Genomic DNA, 26,848 nt, shown 5'->3' on the forward strand with positions numbered 1-26,848 from the left:
CGTGCTAGAATAATTTTTGCTGAGACATTCTGGTCCCGCTTCGGATGTCACGATACCATCATCCGGTATCTCTGGTCGTAATCAGTCCTTCACTGACCAATCAGCGTTCATTAGCTGAATGCTAGCGTGTTATGGGCAAAAACAACTCAACCTGTAAGAAATCGAAAGGACATCGGAAGTACACGTTCATTCAACTTTCGACCTATAACCCATGTTGAACTTGCAAAACCTACAATCAAATCTGAGATTTCTCAACGGCAATCGGGTGAAAGACAAATTTAGCCGTCTAGCTCCATAGACTCCCATTCATTTTGCAGTCATGGGTGATCGCCCCCAGTGGAACTCTGGTGGAACTACAACCAAAATTCGATACAATAGGACTTAATAGGGAGTGGCCAGGCTCTCCGTAGACGGGCTCTGGTAATAATCAAGGAACTATGCTGCCTATTTCCAAAAAAAGTGGAGTGTTACTTTAAAGGGCACCTATTATGCCCCTTTTCACAAGATGTAAAATAAGTCTCTGATGTCCCCAGAGTGTGTATGTGAAGTTTTAGCTCAAAATACCCAAGGGGGTAATCCATCCGCCGGAAACTGAAGCCTTCCCGGGGGCCGCCATTGAAGCAGAACTTCACCTGCTGTTAGCATCCCATTGATTCCCATTCATTTTGGCGTCATTTTGACAGCGAATAACTTTACATTTGAGGAGTTTAAAGACTCCATTTGTCCATTATTTATTTCTAAAGAAACACGACAATGTATAAAAGGCTCCATTACTTTGTATCTTACGTTATGGCCCCGTAGAAGCCGTTTTTGTAAAAATAGGCTAATGATTGTGTCATAAACACGCGACTCTCTGTCGCACAGACCAGAAATTACCGTATAGACAGGCGGAGAAGCTCGCAAGCAATCGGGGGGACGTGGAGGCATAAAGTCAAGGGAGAAGCCCATAGAGAGTGATAAAGTTGCTCCTGCTGCTAGTTCATGGACAGCTAATACTCACAGTAACGGTGTTCGAGTCGCCCACAGAACTAGAGAATATATGCTGAATAGAGATAGAACAGGTATGTTTATTTTCATTACGTTTATAACTTATATATGCCATCTGCTCCACTATTAATACAAGCTTGCTGTAGTAGACCCCGTCTGAATGACGACCAAAATATACTGATGAGTTCAATTAAGTTTATTGTACATCACACAAAAGATGAAGCGTTAGTTTTACTGCAGAAAATCACTGTAGGAATAAACACAGTATAAGCAGTGCGCATTAAGTCTTATCCATAAACTCTCTCTCTCTCTCCCTTTCATTATCATGGAACATAATGTTACACAGCGAAATACACACAACACTCGTTACAACTAACAGTAAATAAATATATACACACCTTTTCAGTGGGTGCTTTATAAACTGGTAAACTGTATATCTGTAAAACGACTCGATGAGCTCGAACTGTCATAAAGTGCTCGCTCTCACTTTCATTTCTGCAGTGATCAGTAACGTTAGTCCTGTCACTCCGGAGACTGTAAGCTGGATCACGAGAGCAGTTGTACCGATCAATCCTCGAGTAACAACGAGAGTAAATGAAGACTGCTATGTTTATTCTAACATCCAAAAAACAAAACACCTCAATCGCTTTCGGAGACATTCTACAGCTGCTCCAGCGTCGAAACAATGGTGGACTGTGTCCAGATCACTCAGGGCGGGTCTATGCTCAAACTGCAGTGTCAATCAACAGTCGTGGGCGGGGCTTGTGCAATTCTACGTCACATTGCATTGATTCTAACAACAGCTGTTCTTATGATTATGATGACCAGTGCTTATGATTTATGGGGATTTAAAAAAAAAAAAACACTGGTTGGATTTTTATCATTATAGGGTGGTTGTGTACACACACTGCCAACACACATTTATATTCAAACACCATGTAAAAGTGAATTTTGCATAATAGGTGCCCTTTAATGTCCTTCAAACTACACACATTCATATAGAAATTACTTTTTAACAGTCACAAAACAAGTTTCAAACCAAATGTAATACCTGTGATTTCGGACAACGTGTTTTCCCTGACTTGTTAATGCTACTAAGATAGTAGCTAAATGGTTAGCTTGCAAACTAAAAACCCAATTTCTATTTCAGCGTCGAACTCACGCCGTAGCTACGTCGTACGCTGTGTGTAGCACGCGTAAAACTGCTGTGCAACTCCTTAAAATGTAACAATGCGCCAGTTCTACACAAACCGCAAGTGCTGTGATTGTTCTGCTAGAACTCCTCCCTCGGGTTTCACACGCTCCCTCTGCATGTGTAGTTGTACAACGACGCAGACAACAACGCAGAAGTACAAATGAAAACCAAGTATAAATTGGGCTAAAGGCTAACAAAACACATGGAAATGTTTAATTTCACAATTTTTAGCTTTGGTAATTAAATGTGGTATTTAATTAGATTATACAAATTATAAATGATAATAATTCATATATTTTCATGATCAAGAATAAATATCAGTCATTTTTAATCAGGCACTGAGCAGAGTATCCTTTACAACTTTCTCAGTTGAACAGAATAGATTTTGCCAATTGTATCGCTTCAGGGTGGAAGGGTGATTCATATCCATTAAATTATCTATCTGTAGTGTTGGAGACCAGTATGCAACATTTAGTTTGATGTTTCATCAGCTATTTTCACTTTCTTTTGTCTTCAAGCTGCAATGTCACTTTGCACCTCAGGATGTCCTTATGACCAGTGTTACAGTGTGTGCACTAATGTCTGGGAAATAAATGGCAGTAGTTGATCTTTAGCTGAATCAATGAAACCCATTAATTAAGATGCAGGTGATGTGGTTGGTGAAATATGCTTTTACACTTTACAGGAACCCAGTCTCACACTTCCCGCTATATAAGTTGATCATTAATTATTCTTAATCTCAGATTTTTGACAGTTTTAAGTCACAAACACACTTTTATAATTAACTCTGAGGAGGTCACACCCATCTGTAGACGCACACGTATAAGTGAAAGCGTGCGCACACACACGGTCACACACCTGCAGGTGAACGTTTGAGTCAGGTCTCTTTACCATCGTGTCAGAGAGGGACGCAGTGTGGTGCTCCACTTGCCCTGCTCAAACACCATCAAAATGGGGGAAGATTATTTTGGATTCTCTCATCTCCGCAATGAGAACACAAGAAATTTCACCATTTATATTAATAATCCAGCGGACATCTCAGTGATTGTTATATATTTTCTGGTGGTTCTGGCTGTGGGAGTATGGGTAAGTGCCCAGTAGTTTATATGCGCCAACATTTTTACCATTGACAGACTTGTGAATTGTTAACCTTACGTCAACAACATATAAATGTAAAAGGGCTGTGTGAGATAAGTTTGAAGAGAGAATGAGGATTCTGACTGATTTTGCAAAAAGTTTATAATATAATATAATATAATATAATCATTGGAATACAACAGGGGTGTTTTTTTGCCAAAATGCTAAAATCTTTCAGGATAATTAATTGTTGCAATGGTCTTTTTTTTGTTATAAATCTATTAAACACTGAAATTATTACTGAATTATTTAAAATGTATCATACATTCCATTACAATATTTTCAAATCAACTCATGAATTTTTGGTACAGTCTTAATTGAGGGCATTATATTGCTGGCATTATTTTTTTTCCCCAACTGTATTTGAACATTGGAAATCCAGAAAATGTTAAACCTCTTGTGAAAATTTAAACATATTTAATCAAACAACAAACAAGGCCATTGAATGCCAATCCATCAACACTTTGAGACTGCAAATGTGATATGTTATTGTGAAATGTGTCTGCATGCACTGTATGACGCCATATAAAGTCAAATGTGATTTAGTCTAAAATGTTTTGTGTCTGGAACTCTTCACATGCTGAATTTAATGCCTCTTTCTGTTCAAAGGCAATGGTACGGACCAATCGATCCACAGTAGGAGGCTTTTTCCTGGCTGGCAGAAGTATGGTGTGGTGGCCGGTAAGGAAATGGACCTGGATGGTGGATGACCAAGCTTTAAACCTTAAAAGCATTTTGTTTTGTGCGCCAGATGTGATGGACATAAACAAAATTACATTGCCTGATTATTTACTACATATAGCGATCAATCAATGTGCAAAATGTGGTGAATTTTCTGTCATAATGTACTACGTAAGAAAGACTGAAACGGCCATAAAAGTAGGAGTTATGAGTTAAATAGTACTGATTATGTATCTATCAATATAGCATGACCAGTGATTTCACTTTATTACAGATATGGCATGATAATGACCTTGACTGCCCCTCCATTTCAGAACCTTGATATTATGATAGGGAGAATGAAATCTTTTTATTGGGCCATAATGCACTGATGCCAGAAGCAACCCACAATTCATTAGCTGATATGCTTTTCTCATGCATGCAGTATTTATGGAGCTATTATGCTTTGGTCCATGCTAAAGTTATCACTTTATATGAAAGTTTGAAGCTTTTTATTTGTTATTACAAAGTTCATTGTTCCAATCGTTATTGGTTGAGTTACACCTCAGGTTGTGCACAAGAAGCAGTTTTATAGCTTATCATTATGTATTGCCAGATATAGTCAAACAGTAGACAGAGTTAATATATTCTGAAGCAAAACGCTTCACATACAGTTCCCACAATCCTTTGCTGATGACTTTTTAACCATTCTGACATGCAAAAAGAATGGATTTCTGTTGAGTTTACCCCTCACACTGCACTGAAAAAAATGATACTTTGGACCAACCTAAAAACATTGCTGTAATTTGTTACAGCTAAATTTATTAGTTTTTCTCAAGCTATATTTTTGATTTGGTTGAAACGTTAAAATTGTATTTAATATAAATCAAAATAGTTCTTTAACCCAATATTTTTTTTTACATTCAAACAAAGTTAAAATATTGTTTATTATAGAGACCATAAATCATTTTCTTATTTTGGTACAACTAGCATTTTTAATTTGGAAAAAACTACTTTTTACACAGCAGAATCAAGTCAAGTCAAGTCATCTTTATTTATATAGCGCTTTTTACAATACAGATTGTATCAAAGCAGCTTCACAGTGATAACATGAAAATAATACAAAAAAACAATTTCATCATCATCCACCTTTAAGGCAGATCTATAATATTGTTGAATATTAAATGTCCCCAACTAAGCAAGCCAGAAGGTAAGGCAACATCCCCAGTGTTAAATTAACACAGAAGCAGTGTTAAAGTTAATTAGATAATTAAGTGATTAATTGAGTTATGGTTGAGCATTATTGAAGACACCTGATGATAACAAGCAGAATGACTGAAGGAGAAAATTTATGTAAAATGGTTACCGTTATCGAGATCAGTGTTTAGTTTAGTTGGGCTCTTGACCCTTACTGGTTCAACTTTAGAATTTGTCTGGCTGCTGTAATTCATTTATAACAGACAGATGAACAAAGATAAAAGGTGATCTGATGGAGTTGGTTGTGTTTTAACATTATCAATAGTAGGCCTGAAACACTGAACTCATTGAGAGCATAATTTCTGAGTTAAGTTTACCTTATGGATTATAGCAGCACTGTCCTGGTAGAGTATGCCATTTTTAGCCTTTTCAATTAAATCCAAATAGATTAAGAAGAAAACTTCTTAAAAGTCTTTCAGGTAGGCACACACAGATATCAATAATTAGCATATGAATCTCAACAATGGTGACAAACAGATCACCTCTGAACATAAGTCATTATTTATTCATGCAGCAATGCATGATGGGAGCCATGAATGAGATTTGATTGGTGGCATCCAGAATGCACTGCACAATGCTTTATAATTGTCACCATTGTTGAGATTCACTGGCAGATGCTTGATGTCTGTGTTTAAAAAAAAAAAAAAAAAAAAAAAACTGTTTTGTATGTGATTAAGTTAAGAAATGATTTGGATCACATTGTAAAAGTAACAAACATCATAAATGAAAATGAAATCATGCTTCTCAAGGACAGTACTGCTATAATCAGTAAAGCAATAGTAACCCAGTAATTGGGCTCTATGTGAATTCAGTGATTCAGGTCAATTGATTGTGAAATTATGGTAATGTTAGAACTCAACCAACACTATCATATCACATTTTCTCTTTGTTCATCTGGCTGTTATAACTCACGTACAGCAGCCAAACAAATTCTAAAGTTAATAATTTAAGGGTCAAGAGCCCAACTAAAACACACACTAATTACCATAATGGTAACACACCAATTACGATTTTCTCCTTCAGTGATTCTGCTTGTTATCATCAGGTGTCTCCAATAATGCTCAATCATAACTCAATTAACGTTTCAACCAAATCAAAAATATAGCTTGAGAAAAACTAATACATTTAGCTGTAACAAATTACAGCAATTTTTTTAGGTTGGTCCAAAGTATCATTTTTTTCACACCAACGACAAGCTAGAAAAGTGAATTTATTAAGTCAGATCAAGTATAAAAAGTTTTTTAAACCAATGACAAGCCATGTGCACTTTTTTCAGTGTGAATATCAAATGTTTGCTTATTATTAGTAGCTATATGAAAAGTATTTTAAACTTTTTTTTCTTCTAGATTGGAGCCTCTCTCTTTGCAAGTAACATTGGGAGTGGGCATTTTGTGGGAATAGCAGGAACTGGAGCAGCTGCTGGTATCGCCATTGGAGGCTTTGAGTGGAATGTATGTTTAAAAAATGCCTAATAATTACATTTATGATATGTAATAATTATGATGTCTGTCAAGAATTTATGTTTTGGCCTACCATTTAAGAAAAAGAATAGAAAAAGAATATTTTTTAAGTATTTTGCATATAAGTGAGCTATATTATTGCAATATTTTTATAAATAATATTTTATTAATAATTAAGGAACAATTGACAATAAATAATTTTTAATTCAATTAATAATTTATAATGATAAAAAAGAAGAACTTTATTTTTTTACGTCTGCTTTTCAACAGAATAAAATCAAAAGTATAAGTATTTATTATAAGGATAAAAGTATACTATGCATTATTATTATTGATGTTATTATGGTACGATGTTAATAATATATTAAGGAACCAATGAAACATCAGTGTTATTTTAATAATATTTATATAGTGTTATTGTAACGCGTGTAACACAGAGAGTAAGAATCCATATGCAAGCACAAGTTTAGTTGAGAAACACAAACGCAGAATAATCCAATCCAAGAAACAAGAGTGTAAATCCACACATCAACAATAATAGTAACCAAGTCAGGCAAACAAAAAAAACCAAGTCAGGCAAGACAACAAGGAAAACAGGAACCAAACACAGGAAGGGAGCACGGAAACAACTGAGGATACATTAGATAACATAAAGTCCTCTCAAAACACAAGACAAAACCACGATCGTGACAGTTATAGTATTTATTAATATTTCTAAATTAGCTTTTATTTTTACATTTTCAGGTTTCAATTCAATTTTATTTTAAGTTTTAGTCATTTTGTTATGTGCCTTTGTCATTTTTATTAGTTTTAATATTCCTGTTTAGCTATAATTTCTTTTTTTTTTCAATTTATTTAAAGTTATAGTAATAGGCTAAGTACTTCATGTTTCAACCAGTAAATAACTAAAAGTATTTATCAAACAAATAGCCTACCCTACCTTTAACTATGACTTTAGCCTCAATAAACTTTTAATTACTGCTGATAGATACCTAGTAAGGTAGTTGTTAAGTTAAGTATTGGGTAGGATTAAGGGATGTATAATATGGTCATGCAGAGTAAGGCATGAATATGTGCTTTATAAGTACTAATAAACAGACATCCTAGTAATTTGCATGCTAATAAGAATTTGACCCTAAACTAAAGTGTTACCCTATAGTTTTAGTTAACAATAACAAGACTGATGGGATTATGTGTACAAAATATCAAATCAAATATCTGTAATTACAATCTGTTATCAGGCTCTTGTTGTTGTGATTATTCTGGGATGGCTCTTCGTGCCCATCTACATAAAGGCTGGGGTATGTTTACATTTCTTCCTCTTCAACCAGCATTACAGAACAAATCTTTCACATATTGCTTACTTACACAACATGACTGTGTACTTTATCTCTGTGGTATCATTTTTATGGTCTTTATTGACGTTATCTGCAGGTCGTGACCATGCCGGAGTACCTGAAGAAACGCTTTGGTGGGCAGCGTATCCGTATCTATCTCTCTGTGCTGTCCCTGATTCTCTACGTTTTCACCAAAATCTCTGTGAGTCCAAAATCTGTCTCAGCCCTTACAGAAAAGTACAGATATCAAATACTAATAGATTAGTACTTTGAGAGGTAGCTGTTATGCAATACTTTAAGGATACTTTAACATACTATCAGCGATGTAACATTCTACGCTTGTAAAAAATTATAAATGCAGACTTTTTTGACCAATTATGAGAGACTAGCTACATGCACACATCAAGTACAAGAACATTTGAAGTAAACTAAATCGTAACCAGATGGTGTACCAGTTAAAAGATCAAAGATACTGTATGCACTTTCTCTTATGCTTTTATATAAAGTTTTACCTTACATTTGCATTTTCCCCTTTATGCGTCTATAGACAATGATTACCTGAAAATTCAGTTGGAACTTGTCAACATTTTCAGAATAGGCTGCTGTCTGTCCAGCCTCTGTATTTAGTTTGCCGATAATCTTTACATAAAGTCTGCACTAACACAGGTTATAGTCTGAAATAACAGTGATTTCCATGTGGAAATATATTTTATTGCCATGTGAAGTCAGACTAAAAGGGGTTTAGATTATAAAGATAAAGACCTTGTTTTGAAATGGACAGTTCAAACAATTTTTCTCCCTTTTCCACTTAGGCGGACATGTTTGCAGGGGCCATTTTTATCAACCAGGCTCTGGGACTGAACATTTACCTGGCCGTGATTATTCTGCTGATGATTACAGCTCTTTATACAGTAACAGGTCTGTTGACGTAAATACTACTTTACCATGTCCATGACACACTGCACTGTATAGTATACAGTATATATACAGTTGTAATCAGACTTTCAGCTGTTTGCAATAAACAAATCAAAAACAAAAGTAATTTAAATAGCTCAACACAACAAATGTATCAAGTGTTTTCCACAAATTTAACTGAAAATGCTACTTTTAATGACAGTCTCAAAATTATTCAACCCCTTCATGGCAAGCATCTTTAGTACTTGGTAGAACATAATTTGCTGTCATGACCTGCTGCAAACGAGATGTATAACCAGACACCAGCTTCTGGCAGCGTTTCTGAGAATCTTAGCCTCTTCCTCATGAGCAATGGCCTCCAGTTCAGTAATATTCTTGGGTTTGCGTGCTGCAACCGCCTTCTTCAGATCCCACCAGAGATTTTCTATGGTGTTCAAGTCAGGTGACTGTGATGGCACTGTAGGATCTTCCAGGACTTCTTATGCAACCAAGCCTTGGTGGAATTTGAGGAATGTTTGGGATCATTGTCCTGTTGGAAGGTCCAGTGGCGCCCAAGCTTCAGCTTCCTCACTGAGGGCATGACGTTTTCTCCTAGGATTTCCTGATACTTCAATGAATCCATCTTGCATTCCAGACGCTGCAGGTTTCCAGTGCCAGAGGATGTAAAGCAGCCCCAAAGCATCACCGAGCTACCATGCTTAACTATAGACAGAGTGTTCTTTTCGGCATATGCTTCATTCTTCTTCCTCCAGACATACCGCTGATCCATAGGGCAGAAAAGTTCCAGTTTTGTCACTCCATAGAACAGAATCCCAAAACTTCTGTGGTTTATTTATATGATTTTAAGCACATTGGAGCCGACTTTTCTTGTGCTTTTGGGTCAGTAGTGGTGTACGTCTTGGAGTTCTGGCATGCGTTTAGTACACACCTTACTGTGCAAGCTGAAACCTCAGTGCCCTGTTGCCACCAAATCTTGCTGCAGGTCTTTTGCAGTCACTCGAGGGATTTTATGTCTTCTCAGAAATCTGGTTGCAGCCGTTGATAGCTTCCTTTTTCTGCCCCGTCCAGGTAGTGTAACCACTGTTCCTTTAACTTTGAACATGCGATTTATGTTTCCAACGGTGTATTAGGAACATTTAGTGTCTTTGCTATCTTTTTGTATCCAGGTCCTTGTTGGTGAAGGGCAATACTATCTTCTATTAACTATTTGGGCCATTCTTTTGACTTTTCTAACATGCATTCAAACGTGACACTAAACAAACCTAGCCAGGTAAGAAATGTCATGTGTTCTAGCTCAAGCACACCTGGTGAAACTAATGAAGCCCTTGATTAGTTGCATCAGATGTGCTTGAGACAACACATGTTTTGCAGATTTGTGCTGTTGTGAGGGATTCTATTCAGGGGGTTGAATAATTTTAAGACTGCAGTCGTTAAAAGTTGAATTTTCAGTTGAATTTGGGGAAACCAGTTGAAACATTTGTTGTGTTAAGCTATTTCGAATTCTTTTGTTTGATTTGTTCATTTCAAACAGCTGAAAGTCTGTAAATTTTGATTACAACTGTATATATATATATATATATATATATATATATATATATATATATATATATATATATATATATATATATATATAAAATGCATTATACCCACATTCCCTGCATTCCATTTAAAAAAATAAATAAAATATAATTTCAGGGATGCAAAAATTGATTTTTATATAATCCCTGAAGTTTATACTACAACAGAGAGTAAAGTCCAGGGTTGTAGGGCCATGCAGTGGGATGCTTATTGTAGCGTGATATGTATGTGTTATGAGTAATTGCTCATTCTGACAATAGATGATAAGCCTGTGCAAGGCAAGCTGCATTGTGACTTTAAACTTCTGTTATGGTCTGTTGTGTAATAGGTTTATCTCAGGAACAAACCAGCCCATCAATAAACTATAAGAAATCAGACATCGTCCTGCCAGCTGTAAATGTTTACATGAACTGTGGCTGAGAGTGTTTGTATGGTCCTATGGCTGGTAAACTTCTCTTACTAAGGCTTTAGAGAAATAATTTTTGGGGTGAAACATTTATCAGCCAAATCAAAGTCATGTAGTTTGACCAACATGTAAAACTCTGCATTAAAAAGCAATAGGCTACAGGAAATTATATCATAGAGAGGACCCCTCCAGACCCTCACGAATGAAGGTCAATATGTCCTTAAAATATCAGATAATTGGATATTTTAAGACAAGGCAAGGATAGCTTGCAGAACCTGGGGCCAGTTGCATAAACCTCTAAGACTAGCCAAGAGTAAAGTGATCCATTGACTATGACTGCATATTGATGTTGTCATCAATAAAGTTTATAAGTCAGTAGCACCTCATTTCATCTAGAGTTTAATCTCTTATTGGCTGGGTTTTTCCATATGATTGATATGATTGGTTATATGTCCCTGGCTATAGAGGCCGAACTAAGCTCCTGGGGTTATGACTCCCTGAACTGATGGCACATTCAAAGATACTAGAAATGACCGTATCTTCACAACTATGTTCCTTTTTAGCAAGAAATGATATCTGCAAGGATTTTCAATCAGGATTTAGACCGTACCATACTGAGACAGCTCTCATTAGAGTCACAAATTATTTGCTCTTATCATCCGATCGTGGTTGTATCTCTCTATTAGTGTTACTGGATCTTAGTGCTGCATTTGATACCATCGACCACAACATTCTTTTGAATAGACTCGAAAATGATGTTACCATTATTGGAATTGCACTAGCATGGTTTAAATCCTACTTATCTGACCATTATCCGTTTGTAGCAGTAAATGAAGAGATGTCTTATCGATCAAAAGTTCAGTATGATGTACCACAAGGCTCAGTACTAGGACCGTTGCTGTTCACTCTGTACATGCTACCGTTAGGAGATATCATTAGGAAGCATGAAATTAGTTTTCACTGTTATGCTGATGATACTCAGCTCTATATTTCTTCACACCCTGACGAAACCTACCAATTCACAAAATTAACGGAATCTAGACAATTTCCTACTACTTAATTCTGAAAAAAACAGAGATTCGAATTATTGTACAAAAAACGTACTCACGTAATAACCTAGAATACTGTCTAACACTTGATGGCTGCTCTGTCAAGTCCTCGTTGTCGGTTAGGAACCTGGGTGTGCTCTTTGATACCAATCATTCATTTGAAAGTCACCTGTCTAGTATCTGTAAAACGGCATTTTTTCATCTTAAAAAATATATCTAAATTACATCATATGCTCTCACTGAAAAATGCAGAACAATTAGTTAATGCGTTCATGACATCAAGGCTAGATTATTGGAATGCTATTTTGGGTGGTTGCCCTGCACGCTTAATAAACAAACTATAGCTGGTCCAAAATGTAGCAGCTAGAGTTCTTACCAGAACCACCCCGGTTATGTCAACTCTGCATTGGCTCCCTATTACATATCGTATACATTTTAAAATATTGCTGATTACTTACAAAGTACTAAATGGTTTAGCTCCCCAGTACTTGAGCGAGCTCTTAACACATTATAGTCCTTCACGTCTACTGCGATCTCAAAATTCCGGCCAGTTGATCCTTTTCCTATTTAGCAGCAAAACTTTGGAAGAATCGTCCTAGCATTGTCCGGGAAGCAGACACACTCTGTCAGTTCAAATCTAGACTAAAAACACATCTCTTTGGCCTAGCATACACATAACACATAGTTTTAACACAACGCATAGTTTAGACGGAACCGGGAACACTTCCCATAAACCCTGATGTACTTGGTACATCATAAGAAGGATACGCTAATATTAGTCTCTCTGTTTATTCCATTATTTTTACCGCAGTCCGCCGGATCCAGGCCGCATCCGGATCTGATGAAGTACCTGCGCAACATAAAGACACCCGCCCACTCACCCTATACTTTTAAAATTAGAAGTACACTAAAAGTGCAAATTCAGCCCAGTTAAAGCCCAGAAAAATTGTGATAAAATACTTTTTGAAAATACTGATTAAGATATGAATAGAATAGAATAAGATATGTCTTATATTCAAGGTGTAAGGAAAATATGTGGTTACACTTTATTTTGATGGTCCACTTTAGACACTCTACTAACTACTATACTATACAACTACTATAAAGTAACTCTACAACTACGTCTCAGCTAACTCTCATTAGAGTGTAACAATCATCCCAATAGGTTGAGTTACAAGAGTTAAAAATAGGGTCAGAATAAACTGTGTGAGGTTGAGAGTGCTTTAAAAAGATGAGAAGAACAGAAATACAGTAGAATCAATAATTTAAGTGTATTTACAATGTTCACATGAATCTTAAAACAACACAGTAAAACCAGGAAACCTCAGTCTGTTAAAAGCATAGAGTCCATAACACCATACCCTAAAACAGACTAAATGTGTGTTGATAGTCCCAATGTGAATGTGTCTACCGGTGTATACACAATCCACAGTGATAATCCAAGAAAGTGCTCTTTCTGTAGTGTTGACGAAGTGAAGCTTTCTGAACCAGCGAAGCTTTCAACACAATTGGATCAGAAAAAGGTTCATTACTCGATGCTTTTCAAATCAGAGCAAGACGAGGACATCTGCTGGTGAAAGTGAGGGCAAGCGCTGTGTCGCACAATGTTTCACAACCGACCAAATTAATCTTAGAAGCAAAAATGAATGAATGGATAGATTAATAAATTGACAAATCAATATAATAAATACATAACAGCAATCTGTTCCATTTCATACTCCTAGTAACTCAAAACAATGCAGATAAACTCCTAAACTCTCAGAATACAATAAATTCTCCTAAATTCTCACAATAAAATAAACTCAATTAAACTCTTGCAATACAATAAACAGTTCAATGCAACGCAATACTCCTTAACAACCCACAAGGGCGTGCCCTGTGTCACGCATTTTTAAACCTTTGAATCAGAGTACGAAGCAGTCACGTGGGTGTGTGTGAAACAAAAGGCTTGTTCGACTTGAACCGGCGCTGCACAGACCGATCGGTTTATGACATCAAAGTACCACGAGAGCAATTCAAAAGCATAAGGATCCGTCTACATTCATATTCGCTCTCGCGGTACTTTGATGTCATTCATCGATGGGTCTGTGCAGCGCCGGTTCAAGTCGAACAAGCATAATGCTTTGGACGTCAATGGTCACGTGATTTTGATAGAACGAATCAAGCATCGATACAACGCTTCACTGAAAATCGCTTAATTTTTTTGACACAAGCTTCGGAGCTTTGGTGTCACGGCTAACATTTCTAGCTTTCTGGAAAGGCAAGTCCTCAAAAGGTAACTCCACAGTCCAGGCTCTTGGTGATCACCAATCGTTCGATGTGTTAGCGATCCTGTTTGAATGCCATGCTGCTTCCTTTATGCTCTGTACTTCCTATTTCCTGTCATGTGATCACTCACATGACAGGCAGACCCATGATCATTTAAAGACATACACACATATAAAACATATAAAAGGAATAAAATGGACTAAACTTACTAAAACAACATGTACCATATTTTCCGGAGTATAAGTCGCATCAGTCAAAAAATGCGTCATGAAGAGGAAAATATATATATTGTCACACTAGTCACACTGGACTATAAATCGCATTTATTTAGAAATTGATTTCACAAAATCCAAAACCAAGAACAGACATTTAATCTGGAAAGGCAAGTTATTCAACTACGCAATAGCACACAGAACAACAGGCTGAATAGAATAGGTGTCCGGTATGTTAACGTAACACATTAACAGTTATTCAGCTACACAATAGCATAAAGAAAATATACCTGGTAGGCTGAATAGGCTAAATTAACATTAGCCAGTGAGTCCAACAAGCAAGTTACCGGTAAGCAAGTTCACCAAGCTCCCGCGATCTCATTCCACAACACTGAATCCATTGAATTCAGTGTCGCTTCTGAACAACTCCGCCAACTAGAGCGCCCTCTCACGACTGTGGACGGTAATGTTTTATCTTGGTTCATCTCAGTCAGTATGAATTAATTTTGATATATAAGTCGCACCTGACTATAAGTCGCAGGACCAGTCAAACAATGGGGAAAAAAATACAGTAAACCTATTAAAACTCTAATATACATAAAATCATTAATATACTGTATATAGAGCAGTTAAAACATGTGTCATATGTGACAGCGTCACAAGAGTATTAGTAGACTGTAGTAGACTGTTAGGTTAGGGTTAGGTGTTCAAGTAAAATATGTCGTTGCAAAGTTACTTTTAGTCAGTAATGTCCGTTGGTGGACCATCAAAATAGTGTTAACAGATACAGTATTAAGCAGACAGTCTATTAATACTCTAATAACTTGTAGCTGACATTGCAAAGTTACCGGTACTTGCAGTCAGTAAAATTTCTAAAGTGGACCATTCAAATTAAGTGTTACTGATGTTATTAATTTTTACTAAATGGTGAACCCACAAGACATTTGTAAAGTCTTTCAATTTTAAAGTTTCTTTACAATATTATAAAAAAAAGCAACCATAAATGCCAAAAGTACATTTCTAAAAACTAGATTTTTTTAACTTGAAAAACCTTCACTGTTTCTTCTACAGGTGGTCTAGCTGCAGTCATCTACACGGACACCCTGCAGACCATCATCATGGTTGTGGGATCATTCATTCTCATGGGCTTTGGTATGTCCGTTCACTTTTAGATTTAAAAAAAAAAGAGTCTTAAATGAAAAATGCTTAATGACTACTTGCTTCAACATCAACCATTTTCTTTCAGCGTTCAATGAGGTCGGAGGCTATGAGAGCTTCAAGGACCGATACATGAATGCGATCCCGTCAGTGGTGACTGCAAACATCAGTGAAGCGTGCTACACCCCTCGTGCGGACTCATTTCATATTTTCAGAGACCCCCTTTCTGGCGATCTGCCCTGGCCTGGACTGATCTTTGGTCTTACTATCCAGGCTGCCTGGTACTGGTGCACTGACCAGGTACTGATTATTTATTAAAGGGGTGGTAAAATATGATTTCACTTTTCTAACTTTAGTTAGTGTGAAATGTTAGCCTGACTAACGTCAGACCTCGTCTCATTGAGACGTGGTCTGGGAACCACATGTTAATTTTCTCGTATTTGAGGCGTGGTTTACGAATGCCCAGAGCCGTTTATTGGGTGCTACGAATGTCTATCAAATGCGCCTGTATGTAGCTTATAGCCAATCGTTTCAATTATACCAGATGACGTATGTAGAAAGACAGAAATTCAACGAGGAAGAATACGATGGGTCATAGATTTATGTGTACACGATGGCGTTCGGCGACTATTGCCGTTTGCTGCTCCCACCCCGTTCTGTGATTGGTCCCCTCGCTGAGGCGAAAATCTAGTCCATGGAATCCAGGCTGCCTAGCAGCGTGAATAAAATAAGGCAGCATGGGTAAACTCAGGCTAGTGAAATGTTGATGTTTGAGCATAAACAACATCTGCAAAGTTACAACGCTCAAAGTTCAAAATGTACATAAACCCTGCCCTCGGGAACACACAGTCCATGTTGAGAAGAGGAAAAGTTGTTGTACAAGAGTACATTTGACTGTTGCATTCTACATGTTGTCACTTCTTCTTGAGTCTCTCCATCTTTGTCTGACTCCGTTTTAACATTAAAGACAGAACAGTTTCTGTCATTTTAGGTAATCGCAGCTGCTAACACACGCCAGCTGTTGAAACCCCGCCCTCTGCAGCAGCTCATTTGCATTTAAAGGGCCAGGCACAAAACGGTGCGTTTTTGCAAACCCTCAAAAAGTGACAACTTTAACATGCTTTATAAAAATATCTGTGGGGTATTTTGTGCTAAAACTTCACACACACACTCTGGGGACAACAGAGATTTATTTTACATCTTGTGAAAAGAGCATTTTACCACCCCTTTAAGTCTGCAGACTAATTATTGTGGAGTAGCACTTTAGATTGTGGCTACTTTCTCGTATTGCTTTATTCGGTGCGTATAAATGTATTTTTGGACATAAGAAGCATTGTTTAAGAAAATAAGAGGTCTATCCTACACATACTAAGACATTCACACACATATACAAATGAAAGGTCTTCTGTGTCCACTTTTGGATGACAAACTGCCCTTTTACCTTGAGTTTCTCAGGATAAACAGTTTCTTGTTTTAGTCAGAGCGAGTCTAAGCTTAAACAGGCATGCTTTTAGTTTGACCCCTGATTAGTCCCCACTAAATTAGATAAGAGACACAAACAGCCAAAGTGAAGCAGATATAGTCTCACCACGGTTAATTTAGTTCAACACCCCATTAACAAGACTTGATGCTTAATTGTTTCATACAATAGTAATTTGCTGATTCAGGTTACATTAGCAAAAATTATCAATATTTTAGCTTTAAAAGATGCATGGGGACATAAACAGATTCACTCATGTCAAATATATTGTGATGGGGTCAATGTTCTTCCTCTGAGGGGAGTTTATCATTTAGTGAAGATTTTTTCCCCAAAAAGTCTTATCAATCATATCGGCAGATGCTTATGTTTTCACAAACAGTATTCAATATTCTTTACTCTGGCACTATAGAGAAAAATATAGCCATAAAAGTTTATTATAGTTCATGACGCACATTACCTGCATCTCAACAATTGTTTTATTTGCGTCTGTTTTTATTTCTCTATGCAGTGGTGATTCTTTATAATTTTAACCCGGGGAACCTGATTATTATGATTATGATGAAATTATGATACCTTAAATGTGCTAGATAATATATATATATATATATATATATATATAAATGTATATATATATATATATAGTAAGGACTTTTACATTGTAACAAAGGAGTTCTATTTTAAATTATTGTTGTTCTTTTGAACTTTCTATTCATCAAAAAAATCTTACAAAATTATGATTTCCACAAAAATACTTAATAATAATAATAATAATAATAATAGGTAATAATAGGAAATAATAAGAAATGTTTCTTGAGCAGCAAATCATCATATTAGAATGATTTTTGAAGGATCATGTGACACTGAAGACTGGAGTAATGATGCTGAAAATTCAGCTTTGATCACATGAATGTATATATAACATTTTAAAATATATTCAAACGGAAAATAGTTATTGTAAACTGTAATAATATTTAAATAAATGCAGCAATGGTTAACATAAGAGACTTCTTTAAAAAAATCTTTCTGAACTCTAACCATTGAACAGGTGTACGGTATATATATATTGAACAACAACTATTTAAAAAAATCAAACTCTAAAGGTTTAAATTAGCAAGCCCTTGTAAACAGTCATTTAAACATCTAATAACCAGACTAAACGATTCCAAGCACTAAAATGTTCCTCTAGGTTATTCACACAAACACTCCATCTTGTTTTAGGTGATAGTGCAGCGCTGTCTGTCTGCCAAGAGCCTGTCCCATGTGAAAGCTGGCTGCATCCTGTGTGGTTATCTCAAACTTCTGCCCATGTTCCTCATGGTTTTCCCTGGCATGATCAGCAGAGTGCTGTACACAGGTGAGAATGATTGGCAGCATCCTGGCTGAGATGGGTGATAAACTTATGAACTATTATGTAAATGTTAGCAAATACGTTGACTGAATCCTCCTGACTGTGATATTATATGGCAACTTTAATGTTTGAGGTGATATATATGGCCAACTAGGTTTTGTTAGTCTTATAGAACTAGACTTTTTCCTATCAGAATATAGTCTGGTCCATGTATTTCAGAATATGCTATCATCTTGTGCTAGCAATCAATCGCCTAAATAGCGTTTCCCAAAAGCATTGTTAGCTAACTATAGTCACAAGTTCTGTTGTAATCAGCATAGTTCAAAGAATCATTGTTTCCCCGAAACCATAGTTCTAACGAATATTTGCAAACAGCATCGTCTTGGTTACCAATGTAACCCCCGTTCCCTGAAGGAGGCAACCGAGACGTTACTTCAGAACGTGCTGACGAATTGGGATATCGTCACATTTGAGTGTAAACAAAACAAGCCAATGGACATTGGCGAGTGAGATTTGCACCGCAATCCACTCCACGCAAGACGGGTATATAAATGGTCAATGAAAAGCGTGCAGCACTCCCTCATTAAAGTTCCCTTTCGAGAACGGTCACTTCGTATTGCATAGCTATACGCAGTGGGGAAACGAATTTCCTCAGGTTTATTGAAGCTTAAAATGTAAAGCGCATTGCAGCTGCACAGCGACCATAGTGAGAGACTGGCTCACTCATTGGCTGTGCTGCAGCAACTGCAAATCCAATGGCGAAGGCGCCACATACGTCAGAGACCGCCAATAGAGCGTGGCAGAGCCTATAAATGAGCCCGAAATTCGCCATTATAGCAGATTTTCTCAACTTCAGCGACAAACTCTGTGTCCTCCGGAAAACTTTGAAGCTATCTGCGTCGAAACAAGCCTTCTCTGCTAGAACGAGCCTTTGCACAGCAGACTGCGCATTTCTCATCTGAAGCCGCTCTCCTGTCGCTGTCCTCCAGTGGCCATCCGGCGATCCACCTAAATCCTTTCTGTGTATACTGTTACGACAGCCTCTCTATCGCGGCTTCTGAGGAGGAATGGCCAGGCTCGGTCGACCCCACCCCCCTTTCTCAGTCGAGTGCCAGTGTATCAGCTACCAGGACTAACTCGGATGGGACCTCAGGCTTGAGTGGGCCCCGCCCGAGGAGCCTCCTCAAAGTCGGCAGGACGGCTGGTTTTTGATGAGGCCCCAGCAGGCCCCTCGCCACAGACCCGCACCATTCTTTCCTGAAGTCCACCAGGAACTTACCAAGACGTGCCACGCTCCTTATTTAGCGCGCAAAGGCTCCGGCATATCCGCAACACTCTCCTCCGTGGACGGCGCGGCTGAAAAAAAGGCTACAAGTTGCTCACCTCTGCCCGAACACTGCCGCTAGCTGGAGAGCTAGAGCGACTCACCTGAGCAAGCCGGAACACATTAGCTCTCGCTGGACGTGCTTTCGCTGCCTCTGGCCAAGCTGCTTCGGCCCTGCACACGATGGCCGTGCTGCAGGTTTACCAGGCCAAACTTCTCCAGTCGATGGACAAGGCTGGCCCGGATCCTGAGGCCTTCCGCGATCTCAGGAGCGCCACGGACCTAGCTTTGAGTGCTACCAAAGCTACTGTGCAGGCTATCGGGAGAAGCATGGCTAACCTGGTCCTGGTCGTGCTTGAGCGCCATCTTTGGCTCAACCTCACCGAGATCATAGAGGCTAACAGGGCGGTGTTCCTCGACGCGCCCATCTCCAGCTCCGGTCTCTTCGGCCCGCCGGTAAAGGGTTTTTCGGAGAGGTTCACCGAAGCTCAGAAGTCATCTCAGGCTATGAGACACTTTCTGCCAAAGCGCTCCAGCTCCGCGTCGAGTAGGCCCAAAGCCGCGGCTTCTCCTCAACCTAAAAAGCCAGCGAAGCAGGTCCCTCAGCCCCGCCCTGCGGCTGATACCCACCGCCACTTGCGGCCAGCTAAGCGCTACCCACAGCCCTGACAGGCCCCCGACCCAGTATTGTGTTGGATCCTAGACCTCCGAAGAATCTGTTAGCAAAAGGGGCAATAGAGTTGGTTCCCCCCACGCTAAAAAACTCTGGGTTTTACAGACGTTATGGCCCAGTCGCCCCTTGTACGCGTTTCCCCCTGTTCCCATGATTCCCCAGGTCATCAAACGAATCAGGGAATCGGGATGTCCAGTCCTTCTAGTGGCCCCCCTCTGGAAGTCCAGACCGTGGTTTCCAGAGTTGGTTCAGATGGTGGACAAAGTCTTGTGGCCTGAGATCTCCTCACGCAGGCGAACGGGACGATCTGGCACCCCCGTCCAGACTTGTGGGCTCTGCATGTGTGGCCCCTCAATGGGTACCCAGGGACCTTTACCAGGAATTACTGAGGCTAGAGCCCCCTCCACGAGGCGTCTCTATGCCCTGAAGTGGTCAGTGTTCTCCAACTGGTGCTCGGACAGACACTTTGAGCCTCAGTCATGCGAGGTATCAGTGATTCTCTCCTTCCTAAAAGAGATGTTAGACGCGGGCCATTCCCCGTCCACGCTCAAGATATACGTGGCAGCCATAGCAGCTCATCATGCTCCAGTGGCTGACCAGTCACTAGGCAGAAACTTGGTTGTGCGGTTCCTTAGGGGGGCCATGAGGATGAATCTTCCCAGACCTCCTTCCATACCATCTTGGGACCTCTCCACGGTCCTCTGGGCCCTGAGAGGCCCTCCATTTGAGTCGCTTTAGTCCGTTGACCTTAAACCACTTTCGCTAAAGACTGCTCTCCTGCTAGCACTAGCGTCTATCAAGCGAGTGGGAGATCTGCAGGCACTCTCTGTGAGCCCTTCATGTTTGGAGTTTGGAGTGGGTGTAGGTGTATATCGATATATTTTGCTATATCTCGATATACGATATATATCTAAAAATATATATTTTTATTGAAGTGCAAAGAGGTAGGCAGTTCATGTAGGAACAAAGTGCTTCTGCAACATTTTGTTTTTTTAAATCCCTGTATACAAAAATAATAATTTAACTGTAAAATAAAGGAAGAAATAATACATGTTGCCTTTTCATTCAAAAATAAAACAACTCAACTCAAGGTAGGCAGTGTAGGGTTTCCCGCAGAAAATGTTTTGTCATAAATGTTTTTTGTTTTTTTTTTACCTCCATGTTATAGCCTACCTTCAAGTCACAGCCTACGTGTTGCCACCATATATGCCTATACATCAGCATAAATGCTCCTGATAATTATTTTTAAATAAACAAAATAATACATTTGTTATTAAAGCATTAACATTCACAAACCACTGTTAATTTAACAAAAGCAAGCAGGCTGTGTGCATGGTTTGCCATGACTGAATGGTTGCAAAGTGCGCTCCCTTAATAGTTCCTAAAAAGCTGACATCGCGATCTCATACATCATTATCATCATTGATGACTCCACAATGAATCTTCCATAATGTATACACTTTGTTTGTTATAATCAGAGGATTTGCCAGCATGCAGAATTCAGCACTGAACAAAAAGTCAGTTTTGAGCGGTGAGAGGTTTCTATCTTAAATGCTTCTGATTGGCCATTGCGTTCAAGAAATCAACACGTATGTCTGTGATTGGCTATATTGCTCAACGCTGCAAAGATGCTACAAATAGAAACTCTGGCCTGTAAATCGTTTCTATTTTGTTTTAGTTGTTCTTGATGAATAACAATTTATTAGTTTTTATGTTTTATTCGTAGATATTTATATTTAATCGTTTTATTCTCCCGCAGCCCGCACACACAGAGTGAGTGCATTAGGCTACCGCCCGCGCTCGCACTCGGCCATCAAATCTAGTCCCGCGCCGCACGTCTCTAGATCACGGACCCGGCCCGAGTATAGCGGCAGGAAATATCGGGCTCGGGCAGAGAATCTAAGCTTTAAACAGGACAGAGTAACACGGCGGATATCGCTCATATACATTGTTTTGACGACGTAGTTAAGGCGGCAGGCGTGTGTTGCTTAGGCGGCCGCCTTTAGCACAGCACAGAAAGCAAACAAGCAAAGTGGCGAAATCAGAATTAAATATAAACAATATATCGATATATACGATATGTCAAAATACATATCGAGTTTAAAAAATATCTCGATATATCGTAAATATCGAGATATCGCCCACCCCTAAGTAGGTGACTCCAAGGTTACTCTTAAACCCAGGCTCGGCTATGTCCCTAAGGTGCTCTCAACACAGAGAGCACAGGTTATTACACTGTTAGCTCTTCCCCCTTCTGATGAGGATGGGGAGGCTAATCTGCTTTGCGCTGTTAGAGATTTGAAGGTCTATTTGGAGCGCTCTGCGTCCTATAGACAATCAGAACAGCTCTTTTTCTGCTTTTGAGGTCGATCCAAAGGATCGTCTATCATGAAGCAGAGGCTGTCCAGATGGGTAGTGGATGCTATCTCTCTGGCTTATGCCTCTGTGGGCCAGGATTGACCTATAGGCACCAGAGCCCATTCCACTAAGGGTATGGCCTTGTCATGGGCGTTGTCCTATGGGTTTCCAATTCAGGACATTTGTGCGGAGGCCGGCTGGTCTTCGCCCTCCACTTTTGTGAGGTTCTATAACATGGAGGTTCCTTCCCTGCAGGCGAAGGTCCTTTCTGTATGATTAGACTCGACTAGTCTGGTCTCATCTGTATGTTAAGTCACTGTTCATAAGCACACTTATCCCTTACTATGAACCAGCCTCTGGCTGTTTTGATCCCTATATATAATATTTGCTGTATATCAGACCCGATGGTTCCGGTCTATTGGTTTGTAATTGGGGTATGAGCTTTGTTTATTTTGGGGTATGAGCTTAGTGACATTACTGTATATCTGATTCAGACCCGACGGTGTCCGGTCTTATCAGTGTGTATATATATATATATATATATATATATATATATATATATATATATATATATATATATATACATATATTTGTATTCTGGCTTGTTTCGTGAACTCCGGGGTCCTGAGTTTCATGTTCAGCCAGTTACTGCGTTTTACATAGCATCCCCACTGCGTATAGCTACGCAATACGAAGTGACCGTTCTCGAAAGGGAACTACTCAGTTACTAATGTAACCTCGGTTCCCTGAGACTAGGGAACGAGTATTGCGTAGCCTGCCGCACTATAGTAACATGACAAGTTTTGTCGCTTCAGTCGATTTGCTAAACCTGCTATAATGGTGAATTTCAGGCTCTGCCACGCCCTATTGGCGGTCTCTGGCGTATGTTGGCGGGTGTGCATGAAGAGTGTGCATGTGCATATGTGCTCTAGTACGTGAGAACGAGCCTATGATTGAAACTGTAAATAAAGGAAAATAACTAAAAAAAAATGAAAATGGCCATGTCTGTAATTTTAGCAAAAAATCAAGCATTATTTAGATCTTAAACGGATTAGTTAAAATAAGTTATTACTCCACCACCTGCATGACATCATTAACCAATGTGGTTGAACTACAAATTTGCGATAATATGGTTTTGGGAAACAGTCGTGACTAGCTAGTTGATTTCTTCAATGATGCATTGTACTATGGTAGTTAAGCAATGAGTTACACAGTAAATTAAAATTAAAAATGATGTAGTAACTGAAATAAAATAAGTTTAAGTTGAAATGCTATGATTACTAAAACTGAAATAAAAAATGAAAGCTAAATAGAAATATAAAAATAATAATAAAAATGACAAAAGCACATAACAAAAACACTAAAATGTAAACTAAAATGAATAAATAAATAGCATTGTTTGATGTGACATTTCAAGGAGGGTAAATCTGAAATCATGATTTCACAACAATTCTATTTTGTGGAAATCATATGTGGACTTTGTGATAAGAAATTCTGTCAATCCAAAAGTAATTTGCACCCATTTTGTCACATTTTGTATGCAATGTGCAACAGAAGGTCAGTGTACAGTCAAAGACTATTTAGTGAAACTAATGTGTGTGTATATTCTCTTGTTTGTGTTAGATGAGATTGCATGTGTGGATCCAAAAGAGTGTGACAAATATTGTGGAGCCAGTGTGGGCTGCAGTAATATTGCTTATCCTAAACTAGTGGTGGACCTGATGCCAAACGGTAATATCCTGATATTTCTAGTTCTGTCTCTTTACATGCTTTGATCGATCTGTCTGGTGTTATGGGTCTAAACTGCTGTGTGTGTTTCTGAAGGTCTCAGAGGCTTGATGTTGTCTGTCATGCTGGCCTCTCTGATGAGTTCACTCACTTCCATCTTTAACAGCGCTAGCACACTCTTCACCATGGACATCTACACCAAGATCCGTCCCAAAGCCAAAGAGAAGGAGCTCATGATTGCTGGCAGGTGCGTTCTCGTGTCTGTTTGTATGTGTTGCATATTTATTTTCTGACCTTGTGAGCAGAAAATGATGTGAAAAGGCTCTTGAGATGCCTGTGTTCATGCGTACAGGGTGTTCATGCTGTTTCTGATCGGAGTGAGTATCGCGTGGATCCCCATCGTTCAGTCAGCTCAGAGCGGCCAGCTTTTCGACTACATTCAGTCCATCACCAGTTATCTGGCTCCACCCATCGCTGCTGTCTTCACCCTCGCCATTTTCTGCAAGAGAGTAAATGAAGCAGTGAGTTTTTTGCTTGTTAAATTCAGCTTGATATTTAAAAAAAAAAATGTATTCTCTCAAAATCGCTTAGTCAAAGTCTTGCTGTACATTTTTTATCTATTGACACATAGTGTTGATATTCCCTCACAGGGCGCTTTCTACGGGTTGTGTATTGGTCTGTTGGTGGGTCTGGCGCGTATGATAACCGAGTTTGCCTATGGCACGGGCAGCTGCGTGAGCCCCAGTAACTGTCCCACGATCATCTGTGGAGTGCACTACCTCTATTTTGCACTGATCCTCTTCAGCCTGTCCTGTATATTGATACTGGGCATCTCCCTCATGACTAAACCCATTGATGACAAACACGTAAGCTCTTCTGATACTCTTCAGTATTATACACTTTTTTTTGTTTTTTTTTACAAATATACAATTTTCTTATTTTCCTTAAAATACACATATTATATGTATACTATAACATTATACTACAGCTAAAGTTTGGGTAAAAAAAATTTTTCTTTCTTTTTAAATAAATTATTACTTTTATTTAGAAAAGAAGCATTAAGTTGATCAATAGACAGACAGACAGACAGACAGATAGATAAGACAGACAGACATAAAGCAAGTGTATACTGTAGCTGTATTTTGTATCTATAAAAAAGCTACTTCTCTGTCACGGCCCCTCATTCTGTGGCCCCTTGCTGTTGTGCAGCTGTACAGGCTCTGCTGGAGCTTGAGGAACAACACTGAGGAGAGGATAGATCTGGAGGTAGATGACTGGACTGATGAACAGGATTCCAATATGGAAACAGAAGGTACGTCTGCACAAGACACCAAATTCATAATCATTGACAGGTAGCACAGGCAACACTCACCGTTTTTGTGTGCAACGTGCATCACGTGTTTCAGTAAACGGACTGTGGGTGTCTGTGGGTGGGCCGTCTGATGCTGAGACTAGTTTATGGACATGATTACTGGACTAGATTGTAGTTTGTTCTAGGAAAACAAAGGATGTTGATTCATGTCTTATTTGTGTAAATCACATTGCACATGTAACATATTAGCTTTTAATAACCAATAACAACCGTTACCGTTTGTCTCTTGACCCTGCAGAGGAGCGTGAGGAACCCGGCTGTTGTAAGAAGGCCTACAACTGGTTCTGCGGCTTTGATCAAGGCAATGCCCCTAAACTGACTAAAGAACAGGAGGCGGAGATGAAGTTGAAGCTCACCGACACCAGTGAAAAACCTCTGTGGAGAAATGTGGTCAACGCTAACGCTATTATCCTCCTCACCGTCTGCGTCTTTTTCCATGGTTTCTTTGGTTAAAGATCACATCTATCATCTAACTCTGTTAAGGATATTAGACCTGTATTCTGTGGACAGAAATGTTACCTTATCAGTAACATCAAGCTAAATGTTATTAGTCAGATTGTAAGAGGTTACAAAGTTCCTCTTGAAACACTCAATACTTCCTTATAATATCCTCAACAAAAACCCTTTTCATCCTTATTGTACTTTGATTTGATGACAGGAACTACAAAACAATATTTTTTTTTCTGTAACTTTTAATTAATATAATAATGTTTTTAGCACCCAAACTGACTTTCATTATAAACCCAAGACCAAAACTAATCATTCATGTAATCATGTCCTTGTTTTTTTTTTTGTCAAATCATTCTTAGCTGCTACGGTATCTGATTTAACACATGCCCGGCAGTCTTTACTGTACATTTAACAATGTTTACTTGTTCAAAACCGCACGTTCTTCCTTTATATCTTTGACATAATACAAAGTAACAGTTTCAACTAATAATACGAA

At 38.6% G+C, this 26,848-nt stretch overlaps 1 protein-coding gene across 1 annotated transcript; it reads left to right on the forward strand.

The window, feature by feature from the left end:
- Nucleotides 1–2,782: 2,782 nt before the first annotated feature.
- slc5a1 (solute carrier family 5 member 1) lies at nucleotides 2,783–26,646 on the forward strand. Its single transcript, XM_079600145.1, has 15 exons — nucleotides 2,783–3,268; nucleotides 3,929–4,000; nucleotides 6,583–6,687; nucleotides 7,938–7,997; nucleotides 8,131–8,235; nucleotides 8,846–8,951; nucleotides 15,533–15,613; nucleotides 15,708–15,919; nucleotides 18,318–18,453; nucleotides 24,426–24,533; nucleotides 24,627–24,777; nucleotides 24,883–25,051; nucleotides 25,181–25,396; nucleotides 25,740–25,842; nucleotides 26,141–26,646. The coding sequence occupies exons 1-15, from the start codon at nucleotides 3,134–3,136 to the stop codon at nucleotides 26,353–26,355; spliced, it is 1,974 nt and encodes a 657-aa protein (XP_079456271.1). The 5' UTR covers nucleotides 2,783–3,133; the 3' UTR covers nucleotides 26,356–26,646.
- The last annotated feature ends 202 nt before the right edge of the window (nucleotides 26,647–26,848 follow it).

Source organism: Phoxinus phoxinus (genome assembly GCF_949152265.1).
Source record: "Phoxinus phoxinus genome assembly, chromosome: 23".
NCBI lineage: Eukaryota > Metazoa > Chordata > Actinopteri > Cypriniformes > Leuciscidae > Phoxinus > Phoxinus phoxinus.